We start from the raw sequence: 20,313 nt of genomic DNA, 5'->3' as shown, positions 1-20,313 counted from the left end.
TCTTTTTCTGTAGGCATTTAACTGATTTTGGGGGGTGATGATAGGGTAATCGTGATCCGGCTAATCCTACGCATTCAGGGCGCCATTTTGAAATTAGAGCCTAGACGCGCATCAAAAAATTGTTAATTTTAACATATATTTAAAGATGTATATTCATTTCAAGTGCGCCTCAAAGGCATTTTCAGGGTGACACCTGTGTCGGGGGGGGGGCGGCGAGGGAAGGTCTATCGGTCTGTCTCACGTCGGTACTTCCTGGCTGCGGAGAGCCGGCCCGCGCGCACCCCCTGCACACCCCCGATCGGGGAGCCGGCATCCCCCCTAAACCCCCCCAAAGGGGGCGGGGGGCTGCCACCCATTGGCTGAGGCATCTACCACGAGCCCCGTACCAGGCGCAGGAGCCACCTCCGGGAGCCTCGCAGGCCACGCCTCAGTTCGCCAGCGCCCCTCAGCCTCGCCACTCAGCTCTTAGGGCTCCTCGGCCTCACCGCTCGCCTTTGATTTTCCTCAGTCCTCTTTTATCCCTTTGCCCAGTCAAAGCCGGGCAGTGCCACGAGAAGACCCCACAGCAGCCCCACGAGTGGTGCCAGAAGCGCCGCCTCCGCTCCTCCTCGAGCCTCACCAGAGGGAACTGCTAGCTGCCGCCATCATGGTGAGCTGAGGAGAAGGCCTAAAGGGCCCACGCCGGGTTGGGTCCTCCCGGGTGGTGGAAACTCAGCCTTTCTAGCGCTGTGCCAGAGCGGGGCTGAAAGCGGGGTCACCCCCTTCCCTTCCTGGGTGCACCACAGACAAGGCCTGAGAGAGGAGGTCGAGGCAGCGCAGAGGGGTGGAGGAGGGGCGGCATGCCAGCGGGTGTGGCAGTGGGTGGAGGCCCTGAGGGCTCGCTGTCCCACCCGCTGCCTGCCGACCACGTGCCGGGTGGCGGCCTTCACGCCGCCCTGCCTGCCTCCAGCCGTGGCGGGCTGGGTTGTGAGGGGGGCCCTTGGAGTGGGCCTCTGGGACTCGGTGGGGGGAGGGGGGCACCGCGCGCCGCCCCACCCCCACCCTGCAGGCCTCCCTTCCCGCGCTTACCCTGTGGGGGGTAGGCAGCGCGTCGTCCGCGAGATGGCGTCAGGCTGCTGCCTACCGAACGCCCGCTGCCACCGACTCTCTGAGGGCGTCGCCTTTTGACTCGGAGGGCTGGAGTTTCCTCCACTAAGGGTTCCTTTCTGGCGGGTGGGTAGGGTGGGGGTGGGATGGGTGGGCATGTTGGGAGCGGTGCGCTCCTGCGGGAATCCGGCGGCGGGTGGGACTGGAGAGCCTCCGTGGCGACCCCTCATTCCTGGCTTGGCGCTGGGGGCTCCCTCGTGCGGCCACTAGGGACGGCAAACTCGCCGACGCCATCATCTGCGCACGAGGTCGGGCCCGCCTGTGCTCCTCCCGGACCGCGGCCCTGAGCAGTTGACAAGTTTTGTGCTTAGGAGGGACCCTTTTTCTCTCCGGATAAACCAAGAATTTCGACATAACGTACCTACGGTAGTACTACCTCTTTGGGGTGTACGTTTATGTTGAGTTTGGGTAAATGTAGAGTTGATTCACCACAAGATGCTACACTTTTAACCAACCTTACCTCACAGATGTATTATATACTGTGTGGATTTATAGTATGATCGTTAGTCTCCAATTTTCGAGCTAAAGGGAGGAAATTTATGTAGTTTATATTCCTATATAGAAGTACTAAAATGAAAATGTATAATTATACGTATTATTCTGTAGTGATTATTTATGTTACGTCGTTATCCATGTTACTAATTACTTAATAACCACTGAGTTACTATAAAAAAACTTCCAGTATTTTTTTTCACTATATTTTTAGAGGAAAAGGGGGAGATGCTAATAGCTGGGTTTTTTTCCCCCTGATTATAACAGTAGCATATTAACTCATTTGAAAGTAATTAGTGTAAGAAAATATTGTCCCAACACCTCTAACCACTAGTCAAGTTTTTGCTGTATGAATACCCTTCCAGATTGTTTTTATGCATGTATTGCATTTAGATAGGTGAACTTTAATTTATAGAATTTGGACCATGTCACATAATACTGTTATTTTATATCCTCTCTCCTTCACCTAATATAATGGACCTTATTTCAAAGATAAAATGATTTTAAATATGTAATGTTAAGACTGTAAGATTATATCATTTATTTTTATCAAATTCCCTTATAATGAATACTTTTTCTGTTTAAAAAACAATACTGTCGTAAGTATATTTGTGCAAATGTTTTGGCATGCCTATTGCATTAGTTCCTTGAAATTAATTGCCAGGAGTGGAAACAACTGGGTGAAAGGTTGATGCCCATTTTAAAACAATTTTAAATTATGGTATATCCTTCCAAGTTACTCTTAATGGAACCAGGTCCCAGTATGTAGAGAGTATGTAGAGTGATCTCTTCTCCACACTCTTTCCAATGAGAGTTGTTATAGTTTTTGAATTGCCAAACCAATAGCTGGAAAATATGTTTTAATGAGTTTTTTTTCTTTTTGATCATTAAGTTGAAGTCATTAGTTTTCAAAATTTCTTTCTCATAAATTCTTAACACACCTTTCTATTTGGATGTTTATCTTTTTTAAAGGATTTTTAAGAACTCTTACAAATTCTTTGTAATTTACAGTGGTGGTACAGAGTTGCCTTTATTTCCTACTTATACTGGAAGTGGCAGATTCATTTTAAGCCCCATGTTAGCTTAAAATTACATCAACAGAAGATTCTTCCCTTTTATTTAGGTTTTAAAAATTAAAAAATGAAAAAAAAATTTAAAAATGAATGCTGTATTTTTTTTTAAAGATTTTATTTATTTATTTGACAGAGAGAGATCACAAGTAGATGGAGAGGCAGGCAGATAGAGAGAGGGAAGCAGGCTCCCTGCTGAGCAGAGAGCCTGATATGGGACTCGATCCTAGGACCCTGAGATCATGACCTGAGCGGCTTAACCCACTGAGCCACCCAGGCACCCCTGAATGCTGTAGTTTTTAAAATGCTTTTTCATTGGTGAGTTACGGTAGTAGCTTTCCTAAGAATGAACCATCCTTGAATTTTCAATATTAGAGATTAAGGTGGACCATTTTGATAAGGTTTTGTTATTGAGGTGTTAGTTTTGTAAAATGGTTTGAGTAATTCTCTTTTCCTGTCTTTTCTCTGGAATTTTTTTTTTCAGTTAAAGTGACTGATATTTTTTAAAGTTTGTTTATTTAAGTGATCTCTGTACCCAAGGAGCTGAAACTCACAACCTTGAGATCAAGGGTCAGACACTCTACCAACTAGGTACCCTTGAATTTTCTTTCTCCTACCCTCTGTCTTCTGTCTACCATTGTTTCTGTCTTGTGCCCTGCACATGCACAAAAAATCAGTTTCTTTACAGTTTGAAAAAACTCCCAGTGAAACTGAGCCTAAGAATCAAGTATTCTTTCCTTTCTTTAGATTGTTTTTTAAAATTCACATTTTTCTAGCAAGTTGACTATTTCATCATGATTTCCAAATTTACTTCCAGAAGTTTTTACATAGCATTATCTTAAAATCTGTGGTCATAGCACCTTTTTCAAGAAAAATTTATATTTATGCTTTCTTGCCCATTTTCTTGCTAGTTTGATTTATTGTTTGGATTCTCCCCCCCTGCCCTGCCCCCAAGAGTCCACTCTTGGATTTACTTAGGAGGTCTAATTCTGATTTTCATTTCCTATTTCCTTTTAGCTTTTCTCTTTATTAGCTGCTACTTTTATGGATAGAATTTTGATGACTACAAATTGGACCTTTTTTGTAGTCAGTTTTAGATTTCAGTTTGCTTGCATGTAGATATAATAGTTGAATGAAATAATGTTAGCTGACAGCCCAGGAGCTTTAGTAATGATACAGCTTTTTTCCGGCTTTTAGTTAATTTTGTCATTTTGTTATCCAGGTAGAACAGTGAATATATTACTATAAATAGCAGTGATGAGTATTGTGTATATGATGGCCTCCAAGTTCCGCCCTATTTAATTTCCTAACCTTACTCATCTCAAAACCCACCAACTCACTTGAATGTATAATTAAGAAAAATAATTACTTATTATGTTAAATTTGCTTTAAATTTATTTTCTGTATACTATTGATGGTTAAGGTGAATACTTTTAACACCAAACTTTTTGCTTTAGCCTAAGCATTTATTTGTGGAGTGTTTTTAGCAATAGTTTAAAAGTATTAAAAGTTGGTTATTGGTTGTGAATGTTGTATATATAAAATGTATATTAATCATATGTATAAATTATAATTATGTGTAAATAAACACACAGTAAAAGTTTAAAAATCCCTTAAAAATCAGTCTTGGTAAAAACGGAATACTTTGCTTACTTTGTTAGCTTTGAGTGCCCCCTGCTGGCTGAGGACTAAGACAGGCTAGTGCCTTAAGATGTTAAGACACTAGTAAAATGATTTGATGAATATTACACTTAATTTCTCAATTAACCAAACTGAATTTGAATAAAGCAATCCCAAACCAAACTTCCTATAATATGCAATGGACTTCCCCCCAAAATTATTGTTTAGTGTGTCAAATATCCATTTTACTTCTATAAATAGAATATGAGAATCAGAACTTTGCTTTTCAATTCTGTACACACTATCACAGAGTTTCTCAACCATGACTCTATTCACATTTTGGGACAGGTAATATCTTGCTGTGGGAAGCTGATTTTGCATTATAGGATGATTATACTGTATTCTTGGCCTCTACCACCAGATATAAGGAGTACCCCTTAGCTGTAACAATCAAAAATGTCCCTGGACCACAAAATCTCCCCTAGTTGAGAAATAATACAGTATCATAACTGTTCATAATCTGGCACAGATTTCTGGCCTGATACTATATACCTCCAAATTAAAATACATTAATCCATTGTCGTTCATGGATAGATAATACTAAACAGTTTGTCAAATAGAAAGCTATCCAAAGTTCATCCACAGATGAAGGGGAAATTGAGGAGAAAATAAAGTCTATAAGAATTTCAGACCACTGTTTTATTTGTTTTGACTTCCAAAGGAGCTAACTGAAAAGGATTGGTAATTTGTTTATAGTGAAGGGAAATCTAGTTAAGTTTCAATAGTTCAAGATATGTGGCTTATGTAATACAGTCCCACATAGAAAAAACTAAAAACAAAAAATGAAAAAACTTTAGCAACAGGTTTTTATACTACTACATTGTCATGAACTATTACTATAGTAGAGTTACAGGAAAGAATTAGGAAGTACCCAAATAGAAACACATAAAAGTAAGTACAGTTGACTTTTTTTTTTTTTTTTAAGATTTTTATTTATCTGATAGAGATCACAAGTAGGCAAAGAGGCAGGCAGAGAGAGGAGGAAGCAGGCTCCCTGCTGAGCAGAGAGCTTGATGTAGGGCTTGATCCCAGGACCCTGGGATCATGACCTGAGCCAAAGGCAGAGGCTTTAACCCACTGAGCCACCCAGGCACCCCTATAGTTGACTCTTGAATAATACAGGGTTTAGGAATGCTGACTCACCTTCCCTCCACACAAACTCAAAAGTTGGCATGTAAATTTTGACTCCAAAACTTAATTACTAGTAGCCTACTGTTGATTGGAAGCCTTACTGGTAACACAAACCATTGATAAACACAATTTGCAAGTTATATGGATTATATACTATAATTTTACAATAAAATAAGCTAGAGAAAAAGTATTTAGAAAATTATAAGGAAGAGAAAAATGGATTTACAGTACCGTACTGTATTGTTTTGTTTTTTAATCTGTGAATAAATGACCTGGACAGTTCAAATCCATGTTTTCAAGGGTAATTGTATGTGCACAGATTAATAGAGAAAAATGCAAACATATTTGGTGATGGGACAGCTCAGATTTCATCTCTAAATAGTACAACAATTTGTAGAATCTTAAATTTATCAGTAACTTCAAGAATTCTAATTCAAAAAATACTCTAGTATTGTTACTAATTTCTCTAAAAATCACTGTGCTCCCCTTTTAAAAAATATGTATCCATTGCTTTTTTAACCTTATTTTTCTCCATAAGAGGAAATATAATAGGTTTCTCTCTTTTGTAGTCTTTTGTATTTCCCTTTTAAAATCAATAGGCACTTCATAAATGAACTCCAAATAAGTGGATATACCATAAACTAGTTCCTTAAGTTCCAGTTGAAATTAGTTGTTAATTAATAAAACATCACAAAATAAGTAAATAGTAAAACTAGGAAAGAAACTTTTTATCCTTTTGAAAATAAATTCAAATAACAGGACACTAATTTATATTGGCATGCCACATTATACTTTACAAAACAGATTTGCAGATGTTAATCTTCAGTCTCAAAGCAGTTTTCCCAGTTATAAACAGCTGCCAAATAAGTGGCTTCTAACTAAGTAAGGCAAATGAACCTTGATTCCCCTGACTAAATCCATTTTTCTTTTATTATGCTATATTACTTTTCCAACATATATATTACCAGTAAGTTTTGCTTCAGAAAAATTTATGTTAATATTAGTATGGAAGGACTAAAGATAGAGGTCTGAATTAGAATCCAGAAAAATAATGAGTTTCATGTGTGGGTCTCTTTAACTGAAAATAAAGATAGTATCAAAGATACTATCAAAGATAGTATTTTCTATTAGCCCACTGTGAAAATTAGAATTATCAGTGGGACTTACTTGGTGTTATCGAAGAAGAAAAATATTATTTCAAAAGATGCTTTGAAAACCCTAGTACTAGAGGAAAAGATTGTAAGCCTTTTTCAGCAGGAGTTAAGATATGTGAGTAAATAATGTTTTCATTTCTAAAGTAAATGCATGCTAACACATCGAGTAGTTAATTATAAAATCCATGTTTATTTTGGTGACTAGAAAGAGGAGGGAAAACAAATCAGTTTAAATCTTTGATGTGTATTTTTGAAAGGTTCATTTATATTTTTCAAAGATTTCCCATGTTTTTTAATAAGGCACTTAGTAAAGGGAAAGTTTGTTTACTGGCATACAACAGGATGACTTTAAGAGCTATTTTTACAAATCTGAACTTTCCAGTTCACAAACTCAGTATAAAGTCAGTTTTCTACGCTATGTAAGAGATGATGAGTAACACTGGTTTTATTCTTTTGTTAAAAGTTTTATGCTAATTTAGTTTAGTTTACTTCAGTTTAGTTTTAGAGAGGGGTGAGGTTCCGGAGAAGGAGAGGGAGAGAGAATCTTAAGCAGACTTCACACCCAGCAAGGAGCCGACATGGGGTTGGATCTCCTGACTGTGAATCATAATCTTAACTGATGAAACAACACAGGTGCCCCTAGTCTGATTATTTTTAATCCTAAACCTAAACTGAGCTGTATTGCTGGCCAATTTACTGTGAAAGTAATTTTTATGAAAATATTTTGTATTTTAAATACAAAGATTTTATTTCATATATATGGTTTTTGCCTGAATGTCTAGTGATGATATCTACTTTCCAAATTACAGTCTGCTGCAAATCCTGAGACTCCAAACTCAACCATCTCCAGAGAGGCCAGCACTCAGTCCTCATCAGCTACAACCAGCCAAGGCTATGTTTTACCAGAAGGCAAAATCATGCCCAACACCGTTTTTGTTGGTGGAATTGATGTTAGGGTATTGTATATTTCATTTATTTAAAAAAAAAATTAGTGAATAAGGAGGTTGGGGTTCTGTTATAAACATAAGGTTTTTTGGAATTTCATTCAGGTTTGGAATTAGGTTTATGTTTAACGTATAGAGACTAAAACTATCATTGACAAAGATCTGCAGGTGGTTTGGGGATACTTGGGGGAGATATTTCCACATCTTCAAATCTTCTTTATAGTATACTTAAAAACTTTGAATGTTGAGTTTTTACTCTTGAAGTCAAATTCTTCTCTATAGATGGATGAAACCGAAATTAGAAGTTTCTTTGCTAGATATGGTTCAGTAAAAGAAGTGAAGATAATCACGGATCGAACTGGTGTGTCCAAAGGGTAAGTACAACATGTTCACTGTGAAAATAAAAAATAACTAACCTAGAAAAATTCAAAATTTGTTTTCTTACACTTGTATAAATCTGTTGCTTTGTTCCTTTCTTTCATATAAAGGGTAAGTTTGTTGTCAGCTCTTCTATTTGTCATTTTTGCAGTGTTTATATGTAAATATTTTCCATCATTTATTTAAGTGGATTAATCAGTTTTATCCAAAAGTTATTTTCTTTTCTCTCTCTTTTTTTAAAGATTTTTATTTATTTATTTGACAGAGATCACAAGTAGGCAGAGAGGCAGGCAGAAGAGGGAGGAGGAAGCAGGCTCCCTGCTGAGCAAAGAGTCCATTGCAGGGCTCGATTCCAGGACCCTGGGATCATGACCTCAGCCAAAGGCAGAGGCTTTAACCCACTGAGCCACCCAGGTGCCCCACAAAGAGTTATTTTCTTCATGTATTAAACAGTATTTTAAATTTTAACCATCTTGCCTTAGATAATAAATTCAGGTTCGTAGATAGGAATTTTCTGTTAACAAATGATGTTCTACACTACATTAATCTTTACACATTCTGACATAGATTGGGGAAGAAAACAAAAAACAGTAATATTAATAGAGGATTGATCATGTACATCTAACAAATATTTATTTCAGTACATTCTTCATTTTTTATCATTATCATTTCTTTCAATCATTTCATGGAATATTAGAAGTTTTATAATATTATGCTGGTGATTTTTACACATTATTTATCTGTGTTTTTAGCTATGGATTTGTTTCATTTTATAATGATGTGGATGTGCAGAAGATAGTAGAAGTAAGTAATCTTATGGCAAACTCTCTTAAGTAGCTTAAGGATGCAATGCTTAGTGTTGTTTGAGTCCTGAATATATATAGCCTTGTATAAAATATAGAAATAACTTCCTGTTTGAAATCCAAACCTCGAGTAATCTTATGTAACTTGTCAGCCCTTTTTATTTGTAATTGGGCATCTGGCTTCATGAACTAGAGACAGGAAAGGTTTCAGACAGAGTGTAAAATTTTTTGATCAAATTCCAAGACTCTTTTCAACACTTGAGTGGTGAGATGTTAAGATAGCTTCATGCTGATAAATTTTGATTGAGTATGTTGTTACTATTGATCTTCTCTGAGGATATAGATTTTAGAAGACCTGGGGTGTTTACCAAAGTCTCGAAAGTAGACTTTGAAAATTGATTTTAGTTTCGTTGTTTATTTTCAGTCACAGATAAATTTCCATGGTAAAAAGCTGAAACTGGGACCTGCAATCAGGAAACAAAATTTATGTAAGTAAAGAGGAGAGTTATTCTTTTTGACATGTATAACTTTTCAGAAAACTAAAAGTGGACTTTATTTTCATTTTATTCTTTAAAAAGGTGCTTATCATGTGCAGCCTCGTCCTTTGGTTTTTAATCCTCCTCCTCCACCACAGTTTCAGAGTGTATGGAGTAATCCAAACACTGAAACTTATATGCAGCCTCCAACCATGATGAATCCTATTACTCAGTATGTTCAGGTAAGAATTATTCTTCTTCCTTTATTTTTTAATGGTTTTGGAGATTTTTATTGATGGGGCCACCTTAAAAATAAGCCAGTCTCACATTTTACTCTCTGAAATGAGAAATGGTGGAATTCCCTTAATAGGTGATATTACTCTCTGAATACTTTGAGTGATGGGAAGGAAATCTGTTACTTTTGTTAGAAATCTTTTGTTCTTAATTTTGTTTCTTATACCAAGCGAAAATCTTCTGCTATATAGTTTGTAAACCTTTATCTTAGAACTGAACTCTGTAGCTACAAAAACATACTCATCTGTTTTTCCCTGCCATGCGGTAACTCCTAAAATATTTGAAGGCAGCTTTTCTTACATGTTTGGCAGTTCTAGTTATTCTTTATTTGCAGTGATTTTCAGATGCCTTCTCATACAGATTCCTGGCTTCTGGATATGTACTGGATCTAGAATGGGGAAAAGTTTCTAAAGACAACTATATTTGTAGATTCTGTGTGTTTCTGGTATATAATTTGTTTGGTCCTGGTCTCTTTAATATTTGTAATGGGCTTTGGAATACTTATTATCTCCTATTGATGGTGAGTAACAATGATTTTTTTTTTATTTCTTCAGTTTAAAAAAACTTTTATTTCCAGGAAAAGAGAAATGGTAGTGAAGTAGTTCTGTAGTGTCTCTCATTAGTTTACATTTTCCACCTATCTGAAATGTAGGTTATATATTCGTTATTTTTCTGGCTCTAAACATGGTTAGAAGAAAACCCCTACTTGTTCCTAACACTTACTGTGAAGTATTATTTACTTGGGTCTATTCATGTATGTATTACGTAGACGATTTCAATCAGTAAATATTGAAGGGTGTAAGACATTCTATTAGGGTTTTTTTCCCCTTCAGTTTTAGGTTAAATATGGCCTTTACCTTTTAGAAATGAAATATAGAGCCACTGAGTATGTAGGAGGACTACACATTGGCTACACATTACCCAAAAGGAATACAAAATTTCCTGAAAATGTTTTAACAAAGAAATAACAGGTGTATTAATATAACTTTAACATGGAAGTCTATTCTAATAGAACTTTATCATCAGTGTACGGAAGACACTTCTTAGTGGAGGCAAATATACAAGTAAGATAAAGATAAATGGGTAAAGTAAGTCACTTACCTCAGTTATCTCTTCCTCCTCCCGAACCAAAAGACTTAACATTTGACAAAGAATTTTTCTTCATGAAGCCAATCACTCCAATAGAATTCTGCATTTGTGTATAGATTTGTTTTCATACTTGGGTTGTATTGGGAATAATACTTCTTTTTAATTTTTAAGAATTTTGTTCGTTAATGCAGTTTTTCTATAAACTTTATTCTCAGGCCTATCCTCCTTATCCAAGTTCACCTGTTCAGGTCATCACTGGATATCAGCTGCCTGTATATAATTATCAGGTAATTTAAGAGGGAACAACATGATTTACTTGGGAATACTATTGAGGCCTTTATTCATATAAATTTTTGTAATAGTTTGTTTAGTTGAGTATGCTTAACATAAGGTAAAAAGTTAGAATAAGTCTAGGATTAGGACCTCTAGTTATTTAGAAAACATGGAATGTATTTTAACAGGAATATACTTATTAGCACAAAGTTTTGTCTTGTATTGTCTTAGAATATTTGCTGTCCTCTTCTGTATTTCAGCATACATTCTTCATCCTTGTTGTCAAATAGCTGAAATGTCCTGACTGATTTTTACAATTTCTTCTAGTGGGATTGGTCAAAATAAAATGATTACTCAATTCTTAGAGCTTTGGATTCCAATTATATTTGGTAGTGTTTATTTTAGCTGACTACTACAAGGGAGTAGGTCTCTGAATTTCTATCATAGATATGGCCATATCTGTGACCCATGACCATTATCTATGGTCATAAATTCAAAGCTATTATTTTTTATTTTTTTCTGAAAGCCAACACAGAAAATTGAGAAAAACTTAGAGTTTATATATGAAAGTAACAAACCCTCAGGTATTAGAAACATAAAGTACATTTTTCTTCCATTATGTTTCTGTTACTACAAGTTCAAGAATCCAGCTTGATAAATATTTCAACATTGTCTTTCACATTCATGAAAATTTATAGGAATGGCTAACTAACTGTTACTGCCTCTCTCTCTCTCTCTCTCTCTCTCTTTTTTTAAGATGCCACCACAGTGGCCTGCTGGAGAACAAAGGAGTTATGTTATACCCCCGGTAAGGTGAATTAGCCAAACATATACTTTCTTTAATTTTTTATTATTTATTTGCTTATTTATTTTTGGAGAGGGAGAAAGAGTGGAGGGGAAGAGGGAGAGGGAGAGAGAAATTTAAACAGGCTCTACACCCAGTACAGAGCCAGATGTGGGCCTCAGTCTCACAACCCCGGGATCATGACCTGAGCCAAAATCAAGAATCAGACACTTAATGGACTGAGGCACACAGCCACCCCTTTCTTTTCTTTATTTTAAAATCTTTTCTTATTTTAACTGTTAAATGTTTCCTTGCCTTTTGCCATCTCACATATGCCTGGGCATAATAATTTTTAATTCCGTATCACATGTATTTTTTATTGATTTCTTGTCAATGCCAAGTTTATTCTTTCATGCAAGAAACTGTGCTTTTCGTTTCTCAGATTGTTCTTAGGTTAAGACAATGGCTGCTCTGCATACAACAGGTGCTAAATTGTATATAATCCAAGAAAGATAGTATTAATACCTATGCTAATTGTAATTCAAAGAATTTAGAATTAGTATTGAAACTGTCTCTAGTTTTCTACCCGTAAAAACATCTGTTGAAGAAAAGCATATATTTCACTGTTAATACTGTTATATGAGAAATAAAAGAGGCTGTTAGCTCTGAAACATTGAGCCTTTCCTTTTTTTTTTTTTTTTTCCTTTTTTTCCCGGATTTACCTTTTATCAGGATTGGACCTTTGAATAATATAACATGAGTTAAAATTCTCAGGCACTGGTAAATTCTTATTCTATTACTACATGTTGGAGTGTCTTTCTTAGAGCCCTTCTAATCTAATTTTGTTGAAGCTTGGAAGACTTTTCAAATATAAGACTATTTTAGTGCTTTTCAGCTATTCAATTTAAAGTTTCTGAAATAATACAAAAATTACAACACAACCCACATTTAAATGCTAAATATAAGCTTACCTAATTTGAAGAATAAATTGTTTAGAAATGTATCTAATGTACATCTCTTTAATTATACTTTTATTATAATTTAGGCTTATACTGCTGTTAACTACCACTGTAATGAAGTTGATCCAGGAGCTGAAGTTTTGCAAAGTGAATGTTCTGTTCATGAAGCTACTCCATCCTCAGGAAATGGCCCACAAAAGGCAAACATATAATTTTGTTTATTGATATTTATATTTTCACAATTATTTTTTGAAGTTTTAATAATGGCCCTTTGAGATGTAAGCATCTTTTTTCAAATTTAAGTAGGGAAGCCAAAAATTACAGAGCTTAAGTTATTGACTAATAATTTGGCAGTTTTTATAAAATTTGATGAAATTTTGGGTACCCCCAAGCTTTCAGTGTTTACATATAGTTTGTGAAAGAGTAGACCTTTTCTCTCTTATATTTTCATTGTTTTTAAGATCATACTTAAATAACTATTAATGTAATTGGTAGAATGCAGAAGACAGGTAGGTTTCCTCAAGAATCCTCACTTCAAAAGAGAGATTAGTATGAATTATACCTACCTTTTTTCCCATTTAAACATTTATTTAGCTGAATAGTAATATATAATTATTTATTGTATTCTCTCCATAATATTATATATGGTAGCAGCTCTCAGGAGTGGTGGAGTCACTAGTTATAACTGAAATACTGAAATAGGTGGAGTTGCTTCTTTTTTAATCAGAACAAACTACTAGCAGTGCGCTCTTCAGTGCTCCTATGTTTTTCTTGAGTGGGTGGGAATGTGGAAGTAGTTGATGTGATAGGAATGTATATAATAATATTGAAGGTTTCCCATTGGATTTTGTGAAATTTATCCTTGTGTTTCTCAATGGAAGAAGTTGTTGAGAACTACTCAACTACAGAGTAAAGAAAAAAATGCCTTGATTTGAGTGATAAATAGTTAAAATTATCCGGTTTTATCCTGGATGTTTTTTCTTGGAATGTTGAAGTTCACTGTTTCTTATTTATCAGGAAAAATTAAAGAGCCTTGAGCAAATATCTGAGGGTTTTACTAAATTGAGCTTTATAACTAGTACTCTTAAGATTCTAAAAAATTTTATTTGATAAAAAGTTACTTATTGACATGTAATGAATTACATGAAAATGTAATATATTGTGAATTACATAGTATTTTATAGATTACATAAGAATTCTTCAGAAAGAAGCACATGTATTCGTTCAACTTTCTTTAAAAAGCTTGTTAAAGCGAGTAAAATATTGAAAATACTTCTCTTTTCAGAAATCTGTGGACAGAAGCATACAGACTGTGGTATCTTGTCTATTTAACCCAGAGAACAGACTGAGAAACTCTCTTGTTACTCAGGACGACTACTTCAAGGTATGACAGAATAATATACAGGATAAAAAGCATATCTGTCAGCTATGAAGCATCTTTTTTTCTGTGGGATATATGTTTTGAGATTACAAAGAGCATTTAATTGAACTCTTGGATTTGACTGTAACTCCAAAAAGCTCTGTGAGTGAGTTTTACCTGGCTATTTTATGCTGCTCAAACCTTGATCTAGTGTAGTTTGTCCTTAGGGAAGAAACCTTTAGCAGAAGTTTATAATTGAAAAGGTTGTGAAAGAAGAGAGTTTGAAAGAGAATATTGGCTTGACCAAATGGAAAAAGAGGAAATTTTAGGTGCATAAAGCAGAACATACCTCAGAGATACCTCAGGTTCAGTTTCATACTGGTGCAATAGGTTAAATATGCAATAAAGTAAGTCAAATGAATTTTTTTGTTTCTCAGTACATATAAAAGTTATGTTCACACTGTACTGTAGTCTATGAAGTGTGCAATAGCAGTATATCTAGAAAAAAGTATATATATATTAATTAAAATATACTTTATTGCTTAAAAAATGCTGTCATCTGAGCTTTCAGTGAGTCAGAATCACTGACCCTAGATCACCATAACAAATGATAATAATAATGCGTGAAATATTAAGAGAATTACTAAAATGTAACACAGAGACACAAAGGGAACAAATGCTGTGGGGAAAATGGTGCCAGTAGACTTTCAGTTCACTCTAATGGGGGAGGAATATTGTGCAAAAGAAAGGTATTTTTTTATAACAGGTTTATTGAGATACAGTATACTACCATACAGTAAACCCATTTAAAACAACTCCATTTTTTAATGTATTCACAAAATTGTGCAATCATGACCACAATCAGTTTTAGAATATTTTAATCCCCTCTTAAGCCATTAGCAGTCACTCTTTATTTCCCCCCAGGTCCTCTACCCCTAGGGAGTCACTAGCCTGCTTTTTTTTTTTTTTTTTAAAATAAAGATTTTCCTATTCTGGACATTTCATATAAATAGAATAATGCAATATGTGACATTTTGTGACTGGCTTCCTTCACTTAGCATAATGCTTTTAAGGTTCATCAGTGTTACAGTGTGTACTTCATCTCTTTTTATTTATGGATATACCATCCTTGTGTATTTATTACTTAAGAGACAACTTGGGTTGTTTCCACTTTCTCTGATGAAAAATGCTGTGAACATTCATGGACAAGTTATTCTGTGGACCTATGCTTTTATTTCTCTTAGGTATATACCTGGGAATGAAACTGCTGACTAATAGTAACTATGTTTAACCTTTTGAGAAATTGCTAGAATTTCTCCAAAATGACTTATACCATTTTATATTCAAAGGGAAGTTTTTAACTATTGTTTTCTGTCTTAAAACAAGGAAAGGAGAATAGCTTTTTTTCTGCCTATGAATGGGCATAGGGTGAAACTTTAAGCCTTTTTAAAGGATATACTAAGGACTTCCTTCTTAATAAGAAGAGCAGAGCCATAGCTGGATTAAGTTATTGTCATCTTCACAATAGGAAGTAAAACACATTGATTTAAAATTTTGATGTTTGTTCTCTTATTATTTCATTATACACAGACAGTATAATTTAAAAGGAAAGAACTAGGGTTGTATGGCAGCCTACCTTGCCCAAAGTTCTGAAGGTTAAATAGGTAGTACTTAAATATGTTTGCAAAGCAAAAAGTACTCTTTAAACTTGAGTTTTCACCTGGTATTAGGCAAAAACCTTACTTTGAATCTTCAGTTTTCTGTTCTTCTGCTCTAGGAGTCAAAAGTTGGTAGTCTAAAGTTGTCTGGTATCTAGACCTCTTTTGATTGGCTAAATGTTATTGTTGTTTTAATTGAATTTGAATGTATCAAGGCAAGGTATATACTTTTCCATCTACCTGGAAATCTTCACATCCTACCTGACCTCTGAAGATAACTTGAGTTTGTGACCACTTTTTTGGGCTTTAACCTAAATAGGATATTATCCTGTTGACAGATTGCAAAATTTCCAGAAGCCACTCTTCTTTATATGACAACTGACTTTAATCTTAGGAAAAGGGCACAGTTAAGCTCTTAGAGAAAAGAAAATACCATTGTGTTAGTACTAGTTCATTCAGCTCCATTCCTTTTTATAAGACCTTACCTCCTAATATTTGCACATCCACAGGCAACATAAAGTGAAAGGAAATTTTATGTATATTTTTTATTTATCTCTTCATTTCCTGAAGAATGATATATCTTGATCACAAGTTAAGGGTATGCCTTTAAATATAGCAAAATTTTTGTTTTTTTAACCAAAAAGCATAGTATTTCAGTTCGAAGTGGAGTGCTATACTCAAGCTGTGATTTCTACCAGATACACTCTGTTAGTAAAAACAGTACTTTTAAAAAATTACGTATGTTTTCCACCAGCTGTCTTTGGTGACATCACTGCCAAGTCATTAATTAAGAATCTTAATAAAATGACATTGACTCCCAAGTCCTCTGTTTGAGTTTACTGAGATTTCTTTTTAAATTGTTGAATAAAACTAGGTCATTGGTATACTTGTTATCTTAAAGTTCAATCAAGCTTCCCAGAAAGGATCATTTTTCTCTTGTTATTGATAGTTTTTTTAAAATCCAGAATAAATGCTTTAAGTATTTTGCAACTATCTTAGGTCATAGTGATAATACACAATTTCCAATGAAGTAAAAAAGGACTGTTTCTGTCTTTTCTAGGATAAAAGAGTACATCACTTTAGAAGAAGTCGAGCAGTGCTTAAATCTGTTTGATCCTCTCTGCTAACTTTCTAGTCTCGTGGAAAGTTGCTGGTTTTGATTATTAAGAAGAGACTGAAAGTTTTCACTATTAGAGAAGTTTAATTCTGAAATTTTATAATTCACACTCAGACTTTCTTACATAAGTTGTGGTAGATTGCCTAGTTTTATTTTACATTGAAACTGTTCATTAGATATTTATTTAGAAACTGGTTCTGTGTTCAATATATAGTTGAAAGTAAAAAATAATTGAGACTGAAAGGAATAACTTTATCTGTAAGGATTTTTTTTAATTGAAACTGACATTTTAAGAGTTTAAAAGCAATTGCTGATTTTCCAAAAATTAGAAAACCTATTTTGAAAGGTCAGAATTTTTATAGTTTGAATTCAAGCATTTCACTTCTCCAACAAGTACTTGTGAACAGTACAATATTTACAGTATTGTTCTTTACATTTATGATTTGTCTCGAAATTTACCACAAAAGCAGAGTTTTTAAAACTGTATTTTTAATCAGTGGAACTCAATATATAGTTAGCTTTATTGAAGTCTTCCTTGTCTAAACCCAGTAAAAGAGAGTCTAAACAAACAGTCCAATCAGTGGGTCTTAAGTTTATTAGTTCAAAGTACTTGTTTTTTATCTAGAATCCACAAATAGATATCTTATTTGATTGGGATGCTAATTAGGATAACTAAAATTCTGGGCATAATTTTTTTAAAAATCCAAAACAAACAAAACTTTACTAGGTACATAAGCTGCTTCTCAGTGAGTTACCATTCTCCTTTTTTCTTTAATTTCTTTTTCCCTTGAAATGCTAAACTCAATGGCTGTATCTTAAATTGTGCAAAATACTGCTATTAAAGAATGCTGAAACTTTTTTTATGTCACTTAAAAGGTTAATCAGAGTATCTGAAAGGAATTGTTTTTATAAAAACATTGAAATATTAGTTATTTGTTAAAGAGCAAATATATTTTATTTTTGCCTGTTAACCTATTATAGTTCCCTTTTTAAAGTAAAATATGTTTAAAAGAGTCAAAGTGGTTGCGTTTCAAAACCACTAAAGTTTTAAGTGTATCTCTAGAATATACTAGGACAGAGCTAACAATCATTTCTAGATTAGCTAGTCTCTTTGTTAGATGTTGTAAATTGTGACAGCTAGAGCACTAGAGCCCCTTTGCTGCCCTTACAGTCTTGATTTTCCAGTCTGTAGCACCATTCTTCCAGGAGGTTTGCTCCTTGAACAGATGATATAAAGAAGAGAAGTAGCAACTTGAACAGTTTGAGGGCTAAGCCTTGAAAAGGTAGCAACAGGACAAAACCTTTCTAAGGGAAACACTGGATCAGCATCATTTGACCTGCCATGAAAATGAGTTTAAAGTGGCTTCCTGGCCTTTCTTTCATTGGTCCCTTCACTAAAAACATGGAGACTCTATTTAGCCCTAACGTAAGGCAACTACTGTGGGCCATATCAGTCTTCATTGTTGTCTTATAATCCCTAATAATTTTTACTCTGAATCTGAAGGGAAGAGTCTTTTAACGTAAGGATCCCTGAGAGGGCTTTCTTATGCCTCAGAATTTGAAAGTGCCCTGAAATTTGTCCTTTAAAAAATTCTCTGTACTTTTTTTTTGGGGTGTGCTATAACATTCTTAGATATATCATTCTGTGATTAAATTTCCAGGTTACTCTAAATGATACCTAAATTTGAAAGAGCCAATTCTAATTATCCCAATGTGACCTTAAGAAAAGTAAGAGAATAAACTTTATTTTTCTGCTTTTTTTGTTGGACTGAAGTATTTAAAAGAGTAAGGTAGAAATAAGAGACAAAAAGTCCTGAACCTTTCAAAATGGAAAATTAATTTTAAACTTATAAGTATGTTCCTATTTCCTATTGTTGAAATTGTTTTTGCATAAATGAATAAACAGAAATAAAGAAACTTTTTTTTCCCAAAATCATTTCAACCTGTTTATTCATGTCATATCAGCTAAAGAGATAGTGGGGAGTTGGGTGGGTAGTGATGTGAAAAGGTTTAGATTCTTAAAATTCAAAAGTTGTAAATATTGTTCAATTTATTAATCTGATGGAGTTACTTTATGAAAGCAAATTTTGATACACTGCATTTTATTGCTCTCTTATGAAATTAAGAGATAGGTTTTTCTGAGAAAATAATCCCTTGTAGGTGAAGTTGGAAATGGTTAATGGGTTCCAGTGCCATGAATTAACAGAGTGGTGCCTAGTGAGAATGCTGGTAAGTCACATGTAACTATAGTTTCATGACCAAGGTCCCTCTCATTTTGGACTCTCTATATAAATATTTTGTGTACTGCATACTTTGGACCTCACCTCTGTGACCCTTATTTGGAAGTATTGCAGTTGTCTATGATAGGGCTTAAATTTTTCATATTATATGTACTTCATATGAGGATGTATCCAAAAGATCATTACTCAAGCTCCAGTACTCAGAGTTCTATAAAGTAAAGCCAGAAAAGAGGAAATTCTCCCCTTTGGACACTCTTATGCTACCTTTCATAACTGACTCATTACTAGAAAAGTAGATACTAAGTTTTTCTAAGAAGAAAAGTGCCTTCTGAATCACCAAAGATTAAGTTTTAATATTTCAAGTATAATTTGTTGAAGATTAGTAATCCTGAAATGCACATGTGTATATATGTATACACACATACATATATACTGGCCATTTTTCAGAATATCTGATTAGCCCTGACTAAGCTAAATAAAAATGTATAACATTTTGAGACCGTAAAGCTAGACTATGTATATCTTAAACAGTTGTTTTAAACCTGCCTGAAGGGGCACCTGGGTGGCTCAGTGGGTTAAAGCCTCTGCCTTCAGCTCAGGTCATGATCTCAGGGTCCTGGGATTGAGCCCTGCATCAGGATCTCTGCTCAGTAGGGCGCCTGCTTCCACCTCTCTGCTTGCCTCTCTGCTGCTTGTGATCTGTCTGTCAAATAAATAAGTAAAATATTTTTAAAAATGTCCTCAAATGTATTTTCGGGGCACCTGGGTGGCTCAGTGGGTTAAGCCTCTGCCTTCGACTCAGGGCATGATCTCGGGGTCCTGGGATCAAGCATCGCATTGGGCTCTCAGCTCAGCAGGGAGCCTCCTTGCTCCTCTCTCTCTCTCTCTCTGCGTGCCCCTCTGCCTACTTGTGATCTCTCTCTGTGTCAAATAAATAAAATCTTAAAAAAAAATTAACCTGCTTGATATATATTTTTTATATATATATATATATATATATATATTTTTTTTTTTTTTTTTTTTTTTACAATTTTGTTTACTTATTTGACAGAAGGCAGAGCGGCAGGCAGAGAGAGACTGAGGGTGAAGCAGGCTCTCTGCTGAGCAGATAGCCTGATGCAGGGCTGCATTCCAGGACCCTGAGATCATGACCTGAGCTGAAGGCAGAGGCTTAATCCACTGAGCCACCCAGGTGCCCTGAAACCTGCTTGATATTTTAAATGTATTTGCAAGTTGAGGAATACCTCAAAATTCCCAACACAAAA

The 20,313-nt window shown here is 35.1% G+C and overlaps 1 protein-coding gene across 1 annotated transcript; it reads left to right on the top strand.

Moving 5' to 3' along the window:
• Nucleotides 1–385: 385 nt before the first annotated feature.
• DAZL (deleted in azoospermia like) lies at nucleotides 386–18,923 on the top strand. Its single transcript, XM_004773535.3, has 11 exons — nucleotides 386–649; nucleotides 7,483–7,629; nucleotides 7,900–7,991; nucleotides 8,748–8,799; nucleotides 9,223–9,286; nucleotides 9,377–9,516; nucleotides 10,873–10,944; nucleotides 11,688–11,738; nucleotides 12,760–12,873; nucleotides 13,959–14,057; nucleotides 16,752–18,923. Exons 1-11 carry the CDS (start codon nucleotides 647–649, stop codon nucleotides 16,803–16,805), a joined length of 888 nt encoding a protein of 295 aa, XP_004773592.1. The 5' UTR covers nucleotides 386–646; the 3' UTR covers nucleotides 16,806–18,923.
• The last annotated feature ends 1,390 nt before the right edge of the window (nucleotides 18,924–20,313 follow it).

This window comes from Mustela putorius, unplaced genomic scaffold (assembly GCF_011764305.1).
Source record: "Mustela putorius furo isolate JIRA1106 unplaced genomic scaffold, ASM1176430v1.1 tig00003834_pilon_pilon_pilon, whole genome shotgun sequence".
Classification (NCBI taxonomy): Eukaryota; Metazoa; Chordata; class Mammalia; order Carnivora; family Mustelidae; genus Mustela; species Mustela putorius.
Note: the sequence above shows the minus strand (reverse complement) of the source record. Positions and strands in the feature narration are given on the sequence as shown.